This window comes from Neophocaena asiaeorientalis, unplaced genomic scaffold (assembly GCF_003031525.2).
Source record: "Neophocaena asiaeorientalis asiaeorientalis breed wild unplaced genomic scaffold, Neophocaena_asiaeorientalis_V1.1 scaffold184, whole genome shotgun sequence".
Lineage (NCBI taxonomy): Eukaryota > Metazoa > Chordata > Mammalia > Artiodactyla > Phocoenidae > Neophocaena > Neophocaena asiaeorientalis.
The window spans coordinates 519,338-528,919 of record NW_020185325.1 but is presented as its reverse complement, the minus strand read 5'-3'; the positions used below and the strand labels follow the sequence as shown (position 1 = coordinate 528,919).

General features: G+C 40.8%; 2 protein-coding genes across 2 annotated transcripts in view; one reads left to right on the top strand and one right to left on the bottom strand.

Moving 5' to 3' along the window:
• LOC112392589 (V-type proton ATPase subunit S1-like protein) overlaps positions 1-5,442 on the bottom strand; it is a 39,118-nt gene extending 33,676 nt beyond the window's left edge. The window contains 1 exon segment of the mRNA XM_024734372.1: positions 5,383-5,442. Coding sequence (XP_024590140.1) covers positions 5,383-5,442 — 60 coding nt within the window.
• A 1,721-nt stretch (positions 5,443-7,163) lies between these two features.
• RPS23 (ribosomal protein S23) lies at positions 7,164-8,976 on the top strand. The gene is made up of 4 exons (XM_024734349.1): positions 7,164-7,243; positions 7,706-7,865; positions 8,533-8,653; positions 8,782-8,976. The coding sequence occupies exons 1-4, from the start codon at positions 7,240-7,242 to the stop codon at positions 8,926-8,928; spliced, it is 432 nt and encodes a 143-aa protein (XP_024590117.1). The 5' UTR covers positions 7,164-7,239; the 3' UTR covers positions 8,929-8,976.
• The last annotated feature ends 606 nt before the right edge of the window (positions 8,977-9,582 follow it).

The following is a 9,582-nucleotide window of genomic DNA, read 5'->3' as shown; positions in this document are numbered from 1 at the left end:
TTTTTTGCGGTACGCGGGCCTCTCACTGTTGCGGCCTCTCCCGTTGCGGAGCACAGGCTCCGGATGCGCAGGCTCAGCGGCCATGGCTCACGGGCCTAGCGGCTCCGCCGCATGGGCACGATCCCATGTCCCCTGCATCGGCAGGCGGACTCTCAACTACTGCGCCACCAGGGAAGCCCCATTAAGCTGTTATTTTATCTTGTCACACTTCCACAGCAACTAATGCCTCCATTTTTATAGCTAAAACACTAGGAGTAACTTCTAACCATTCCAAATGCTCCAGAATCAATTGTCAACATTGTTAAAACTCTTAGCCATTCTTCCCCAAAGCTAACTTCTTGCCCATACAGAACAAAGAAACAGCATCACCCTTGACCTAAGTCTCCTCATCAACTGATCTAATTTATGAAGATCAACCTTTCTTCTTAGTTGGCGGGCTCTGAGAGAAGTCAAATAATAATACTCTTCTGCCCCACCTGAGTGCTAAACTGAGATATAAAACAAGGAGTAAGACAAGCAGAGGCCCAAATACCATCTTTATTACTATGAAAGGCCAGGTTGGAGGACAAAGCTTAGCGCAGGAGCAAAATGGATTGTAACTGAACCCCTCCCCGCAGAAGACAGACATGGCAGCCTATCACAGCAGCACTAGGCTCTCAATAGGGAAGAGAGGCCTGCCCCAGAAGAAACAGGAGGAAATGTGTGCTCCATGGCAGGCCGGGTCCCAAAAAGGAAAAAAGGAAGAACTGAACATGCCTAAACTATTTTTTCTAAATTTACCACATGAAGAGAGATGTCACCTCATCTCACCTGGCATGGAACGAGTAGACTAGCAGAGAAATAAGGAGTTAAACTAATTGAACACCTTCTACTTGGAGGAAATACTAGGAAAAACTTGTTCTCCTTCCTGCCCCCATTCCCCCAACATTTTAAGAACTACCAAACAGGATCTTTTGTGACAAAGTGTCTGTCGGTTTTCACATATCTCTAGTAACCCATGGATATGGGGTTGCAATTTATATTAAGAATACTTTAATCTTAACAACTATACCCCTTAGATTTCCTGGTGTTTTGCTGGCTAGAAAATTATTTCCCATCAATTTTGCAACACATTTACTTTACATTTATCAAAAATTTTTCTAAACTCTTTAAAAATCAAAATTGTGTCTTATAACCAATCTGGAAACCAACAAATGTGTTCTGGTTAAGAAAGCTAACTTCTTTAAGTCTCAACTTAAATGGTAAAATGGGTCTAATAACAGCACTTACCACATAGGAGTTATTTTAAAGATAAAAGAAATTATGCATGTGAAATCCTAAGCCTGACACTAAACAGTACTCAGTATCTGTTAGATGTTCATGATGGTGGTGGTGGTGATAGTGATGATGATGATGTCAATGATTTTGCTCTTTCCAACATGATCTAACTCCAAATTATATCCTGACCCTTATGACATCTCTCCACCTCCAATGCTACTTATTTATGATCTCTCACCTATTCTATTGCAACAGTCCCCTCCTTGGATAGCCCGAGTCCTCTCTTGTCCCTCTGTGGTGGCCTACCATGGCAGGCACAGTGATATTTTTAAGATGCAGATCAGATCTTGTCATTCTTTCACCTGAAGCCTCCAGTGGCTTCTCATCACACTCAGAATAAAACCCAAACTCCTTATCCTGGCCTACAGGTTGGACGTGAGCTGATCCTGCCCACCTCTCAGACTTCACCTTCCTCTGTTTTCCAGCTGGCTCACTACACTTTAGCCATGGCAGCTATCTTTTCCTCTAATTCCTCAAGCTGATTCTTGTTTGGGTACCCTTTTAGAAAATTCAGGGTCCAAGGTCAAAGGAAATTCTGTCTCCTTTCAGGCTCCAAATTACATAATAAGTTCTTTATCACGAAGTAAAAAATTCAAAGCTCCAAAAACAAAAATTAAATCCTTTTAAAAAAATTTTCATAGCTATAGTAATCAAAATCCTTGGTTCATAACGCATTCTGACCATTGGTTCATGCTTTATTTACTTGTTGGTTTATATAATAATATAATAATTAAACCCACTACCTAAAGTAAACATAACCCAACATCCAACTCTGATCCCCACTCTCTCCACATAATGTCACTATCATCCCGAATACAGGATACAGAAGACCTGAACAGCACTATCAACCACCTTGGGCTAATTAACATTTATAGGACATTCTTCCTCAGCAAAATATACTTTCTTTTCAAGTGTACATAGAGAATGCACCAAGAGTGACTATATTCTGGTCCATAAAGCAAACCTCAACACATTTTAAAAATATTGCAATCAAAAAAGGATGTTCTTAGACCATAATGGAATTAAATTAGAAATAAATAACACAGATATTTAGAAAATCTCCAAATATTTGGAAATTAAATAACACAATTCTAAATAATCCATAGGTCAAAAAGAAAATCAAAAGAGAAATTAGCAAATGTTTTGAAATGAATTAAAACTAAAATATAACCTATCAAAACTCACAGCATGCAGCTCAAGCAGTACTTAGAAGGCTAGTCATACTACATATATTAAAAAAGAACAAAGACTGCAAATCAATGACATAAGCTTCCATTTAAGTCTAAAACAAGCAGAAGAAAGTAAATAATAAAAAAGACCAGAAATCAATAAAAATGAAAACAGAAAAACAATAGAGAAAATCAGTGAAAGTAAAAGTTGGTTCTTGGAGTACATCAATAAGATTACAAAACTTCTAACTGACCAAGAAAAAAAGAGGAAGAAGATACAACTTACCAATATCAGGAATGGAAGATGAGACATCACTATAAATCTACAGATATTTAAAAGATTATAAAGGAACAGTACAAACAACTTTATGTCCATAAATTTGACAACTTAGATGAAATGGACAAATTCCTTGAAAGGCACACATTACCAAAGTTCACTCAAAATGAAAGAGATAACCTGTATAGTATTATATACTATATATAGTACTATATATTCACTGTTAAAAACCTTCCAAAAACAAATATATATAAAACACATATATACATATATACAAAAATACATATATTCATGCATAAGAGAATGTCATAACAGCTTTATGAAACAATTTTGAAAACTTAGATGAAACAAACTTAAAAAAAATGACTTACCAGGTCTGACTCAAGAAGAAATCACAGTTCTCAAATAGTTCTGTAAATTAAGAGATTTAGTTTAAATGAGAGATTTAATTAAAGATAGTTAAGCTGAGGTTTATTACCTTCCCACACAGAAAACACCCAGCCCAGATGATTTTACAGGATGTTTTACTAAACTTTCAAGCAACAAACCATCCCAACTTTATATGAACACTTCCTGTGAATATCAACTCAGTTTGTAACTTGTTTTTTTGCTTTCTTTCAGGTGTTTTTTGTTGAACAAAGGTTCTTAATATGGTCAAATGTATCATTCTTTTCTTCTTCTTTAGAAATATTTTCCTTTCCTAAGTTCATGGAGATATTCACCTTTGTTTTCTATGAAGAATTTTAAAATTATATTGCTGACATACAGGCCCTCAACCTGCCTGGAGTTGATTTTTGTTTTTAGCCTGAGATGGTGATTCAATTTACTTTGGGTAACCACTTTTTGTGTAGTTCCATCTGTTTGACAATCCTTCCTTTACACATTGATCTGACATCTAATTCTGTCATTTAATAATATTCTATACTAATTCTATAGGAGTCTTTTGCTGAGCTCTCTATTCTATTCATTAGTCAATTTATCTACTTCTGTACTAATGCTGCACTATCTTACTTAGTCTCATAGAAATTGCTCATATCCGGTAGGGCCAGGCCTTCAGAACTGTTTTGCCTATCTCTGGCTCTTTATTCCTCCAGCTTCAATCTCATGGAAAGAGAGATTCCTTATACTCTCAACTCCCTTGCCCTTCCTCCATCACATTCACCTAACTAGATCCCACTCCCAGTCGTGTTAAAAGCTAACTCTCTACCTACTCAGTCACTACACTGAATGAATCTGAACAATACACAAAACCATGCTGATGTAACTTTGTAACTACGGTTTCAAATGGGTCCTCAAAATTGTTCAACAATCCTACATTCTCTTGTCAATCTATCCTCCCACACTTCTAAATTAGAAAGCAAAATTCATGTTGAGACCTAATCCCCAATGTGATAGCATTAGTAGGTGGGGGGCCTTTGGGAGTAAATTAGGTTATGAGGGTGGAGCCCTCATGAATGGGATTAGTACTCCTATAAGGAGGGTCCAAAATGTCAAATATATCTCAATAAAACTGGAAAAAAAACACACAACAACAAAAAAACAGAATATAAATAAAAGCGACCCCAGAGCTGCCTTGGACCTTCTGCCACTTGAGGTTATTGCAAAAGAGTCTATGAACCGGGAAGCGGGCTCCCACCATACACCAAATCTTCCAGCACCTTTGTCTTGTACTTTCCAGTCTCCAGAGCTGTCAGAAATAAATTTCTGCTGTTTATAAGCCATCCAGTCTATGGTGTTCTGTTACAGTAGTGTGACTGGATTAAGACACTATCCCTCAGTAAAAGAGGTAATAAAAGTATTTACCTTTCAGAATTATGAGAATTAAATGAGTTAATATATGTAAGGCACATAAAATATGTGGCACACAGTAAATACTATTTAATGCTAGCATTGTTATCCTACGTGATTTCACATCTTACCCCCTTTACTCAAACCTCTTTTCCCTACTCCTTCTCTTCACTGATGACCCTGCTAATTTCATTGAGATAAGAGTAGTCAAAAGAGAAGTTCCACGTCTTCTTATCAACAGATCTTCCAATTTACTTGCAGTTGTACCCCTATACTCTGCCTTCTCTATTACTGTAGATAAATTGTTATTATTCCTCAGGTCAACTCCTCCACTTAGGGACTTCCCTGGTGGTCCAGTGGTTAAGACTCTGCGCTTCCACTGCAGGGGGTGCAGGTTCGATCCCTGGACTGTAACTAAGATCACACAGGCCGCATGCGCAGCCAAAAAAAGAAATTCCTCCACTTAGGCACCCCTCTAGTCTACTCAAGGACTTGCTCATGCAGTCATCCCTTTTCTCTATGAATTATCTATTTTTTACTTCTCTACTGGAATAATCCCATCAGTATACAAAAATGTCATAAAATGTGCCCTCTTAAATCCATCCTGGCTCCACAATCCTCTCCAGATATGGCCCCCTTTCTCTGCACATTATAGAAAAACTCCTTGCAAAAACTGTCCATAATTGCTGTCTATAGTTCCTTCTCTCCCATATTCTGACTCCAACCCAATCAAGCTTACATCTTCACCACTCCACGGGATCCCCTCTTGACAAAGGCACCAACAACCTCCACATTGCCAAATCCAAATACAATTCTCAGTCCTCATCTTACCCTTCCTTCACACTTGCTCACTTCCACCTTCTTCACTTGGCTTTGATTAGAGTACGGCATTGGCCACTCCTTCTCAGTCTATTTCGCTTCATCTGCTTCTCTTCATACCACTAAGTTTCCGTGCGCCTAAGGCTCAGGCCTCCAACCTCTCTCTGTTCCACCTACAGTCATCCCCTAAACAATCTCACTCAGAGCCATGGCTTTCAATGCTATCTATTCACTGATGACCCTCCTGAACACCATACCCGTATATCCAACTGCCCACCTCACATCCCTACCTGGAAGTCTAACAAGCTTCTCAAAATTAACACATCCTTAACGGCACCCTTAATATCCCTTTCTAAATCTGCTCCTCTCCCAGTATTTCCCACTCTGTAAATAACACAAGTCATTCAGTTGCTCAGGTTGCAAATTATAATTAACTTCCCTCTCACATCCTACAGTCCTGAGCAAATCCTGTTGGCTCTACCATCAAACTGTAAATCTAATCCAACCACTTTTACCACCTTGGACTGAGAAGGGTATCATCTCCCAACTGAAGTAGCGTTAACACCCTCCCAACTGGCTTCACAGATTCATCTCTTACAGTTTTTTTCTCCTCACAACAGCCAGAGTGAAACTATAAAAATATAAACCCTATCTTGTTACTCCCCTGCTGAAAACTTTCCAAAGGCATTCAATCACAGGAAGAGTAAACCAAGTCTTGACCATGGTCTACAGGCTCCATATGACCCTGTGCACCTCTCAAACCTCACCTATCACCACACTACTCTAAGCACTCAGCTCCCCCCTCCCTGATCCCTCAGTTCTTGAGAAGCGCCAGCCCATGCTACTTATGGAGAATCCCTCTTCTTGGAAGGCTTTACCCATACACTTGTCTGAATGGCTCCCTCTCTTGAGGATCTCAGCTCAAATGTAATCGCCACAGGGATACCTTCTAACACCACCCTACCCAAGGTAGCCACCTACATCCCCAAGTCACTATCACCTAACCAATTGCATTTTCTCTACAGCACCTTATCCATATATAAAACTATCTTTTTATTTTAAATACACTTATATTTTGTCTACTCATACCTAGAATATAGACTTTATAACAGCAGAAACCTGCACTCTCTTGTTAACTGTTGTATCCTCAAGTGCCTAGAACAGTGCCGGGAACAGAGAATACATTTTAAAAACTAGTTGTGGAATGAACCAACATCCCAGAAAACTTTCATATCTACTTCATTCTCCAGGAGAAACTGAAGTTTAAAGACTCAATTAAATGAATCACCGAAGATTCCACAAATAAGACGGCAGCTTTGAGGTTTAAGGCCGGGTCTCTCACTAAAGCATGGGTTTTTAAATACTACGTCACCTTGCTTCACTAAACGTTTTTCAATTTACTGTGCTTCTTGTGAGTAGGAGTTAAGGCTCCGAGGTCTAATTTTCCAAACTGTACGCAAAAGGCCTCCACTCGACAGCACATAGAACCACACGCCTGACCTCTCCGTCCTCCGACCCAGCGCCACAAAGCCCGCCCTGTGGGTTTGCCCAGGGCGCCTGCGTCATGAGCGGGGCTCGTGCAAAGGCTTCTGGGATTGGTAGTCCCTGTTCCTTCTGTCCAAGACATTCACATAAAAAGAAATAAACCCCAGTGCAAATTAGATATCTCTGAATTGGGCACAAATTAAACAGGACGCAGATTCTGGAAAGTGGCGCAGACTTCTCGTTTTCTACCGAGAGGCGCCAGCCGGACCAGGCGCTGCGCAGACAGCCGCAAGGGTCCTCATCTGGGCGGGGCTTGCTCGCGATGGCTTGTGGCTCCTTCCTGCGCTGCTTCTCTCTTTCGCTTAGGCCCGTGGCGCCGGCAGCATGGGTGAGGTGTCCCGGGCCGGGGTGAGGGGGCTTCGCGTGCAAACTGGGGTTTCGGGGACGGGCGGGCAGATAGAAGCAGAACGGTGAGGGGGAGCCACGGTGGGGAGCAGATGGGGAGCGCCGGGGGAGCGCCGCTGCCGCAGGCACATGGCCGGGCGGGAAGGGGCCAGGGTTGCTCGGAGGCCGCGGAGCCGGAGTTCGAGAGGGATGCGGGGATGTTGGGGAGGGCGCCGCTTCCCCCCGAGCTTTGGCGCGGGGCTTCATTCGTTGGGGAGAGCACACCTGTTGGAGCGCTTGTGTCCACGTCTTAGATGGTTCAAGGGAAACTTTGCGGTTCGGACTAGGGCCAGGGTGTGATGTCAGAGCCTACCAGCCTGTAGTCTAGAGGAGGCTAGTACCTGAGATAATGTAAAATAAGATTTGGGTGTTTTTACTGGGGATCTAAGGTGATTTTCAATTTTAGGCAAGTGTCGCGGTCTTCGTACTGCCAGGAAGCTCCGTAGCCACCGACGAGACCAGAAGTGGCATGATAAGCAGTACAAGAAAGCCCATTTGGGCACAGCCCTGAAGGCCAACCCTTTTGGAGGTGCCTCGCATGCCAAGGGAATTGTGCTTGAAAAAGTGTAAGTGAAAGTCCGTCGCTGTTTCCTTCATGGTTTTAGTATGGTAACTCGGGATAGATGCGCTTAAAGGCGGCTTGATGTAAATTCTAGGTCTTTGTGTGTCTGTGTCTTTTGGGAAGTTAAATAACCTCCAGAGGTTTTTAAACTTTCAACATTAGTTTGGAAGGAATTGGGGTGGCATCGGAGGGGAGAAAGTAGCGATAATGAAACAAGGGACATTATGAGAGCTTAATACATGTGGAAACTGTTCTAAGTAATTCGCACCCATCAACTATTTCATCTTTACAATTACATCTTTCCCGGTGAGAAAACTAATATGGAGAAGTTTTGTTCTACAGCTAAGATTGAGCCACATGAATTTGCAAGCACTCAACTGTTTTTTGACTTTACTAAATGATCCCATCAAATTTAGTGGTACTGATTTGAATCCAGGATTTTTAGCTCTATTTCTTGGTTTGTGTTTTACAACTATAAAGAGGCCAGAAGTTTCCCCTATTTGTCTAATGAAACTAAGACTAAAGAAGAACTTCATTTAAGTTTAGCAATTTAGGATTATGTTGAAAAGGTAGGAATACTACAATTTCTAATAAGTTTTACGCTTAATGAACTAAAATGTGTCCCTTTTCAGAAAGCCAACTTACTGTGTTACATGCTGTTTATGTTTCAGAGGGGTTGAAGCCAAACAGCCGAATTCTGCCATCAGGAAGTGTGTCAGGGTTCAACTAATCAAGAATGGCAAAAAAATCACTGCCTTTGTACCCAATGATGGTTGTTTGAATTTTATTGAGGTAAGTGTTTTAGTCTGTTAGCTTCTGTTTTTGGGGTAGCAACTGTTTCCCTCAGTTGTTTATAGGATAAATGGGTATTTTTGGTGATTGCCACTTACACCAGAAGTAAACTGTTGATTTTATTCCAGGAAAATGATGAAGTTCTGGTTGCTGGATTTGGTCGCAAAGGTCATGCTGTTGGTGACATTCCTGGAGTCCGCTTTAAGGTTGTCAAAGTAGCCAATGTCTCTCTTTTGGCCTTATATAAAGGCAAGAAGGAAAGACCAAGATCATAAGTTTTGATGATGAAAGCAGGATAGTAATAAATTTCCATATGCCAAAAATATGTTTTGTGTCTTTTCTCACCACAGAGATGCATTGTATGCTTTACCAATTTTAGGAGATTGAGAAAACAGTTAATTCAGGATTTTCTAGAGTAAATGGAATTGATAACAAATATTTTCCCTTCTCCGTGGAATAAACAATATTGCTTAAGTCTGAAATAAATATACAGTGTTCCTGTGTAAGGGCCTAAAAAACTCTGAGCTTCTAGTGGGAATCATCTTGGGATCCCTGAGAAATGTACATTCCTGGATCCATCTCCTTAGGGACCCAATATGATAGATACTATGGTCAGGTTACTCCCTGCTCTCGTGATTTTCATTTATCTAAAGGTCACCAGGATCCATCTGGTAATTTTGTGTTTATGATAGCAAAACTTAGGCACTACACAGTTTAGTAGACAGGAGTTAATGGAAGTGTATCCCAGGCAAATTAAGGCGTAAGGGAGACCAGTTATGGAAAGATTGATCTAAGTACTCTTGTCTTGAGCTTGTCAGTAATAAAGATTTTGACCTTGAGATTTATTTTGAGGCACACAAAGTAGTGGAAGTGACTAGGTAGAAATGGTCCAGATGGGTCGGTTGTCTTTTGATAATTGAAGTGGGTGT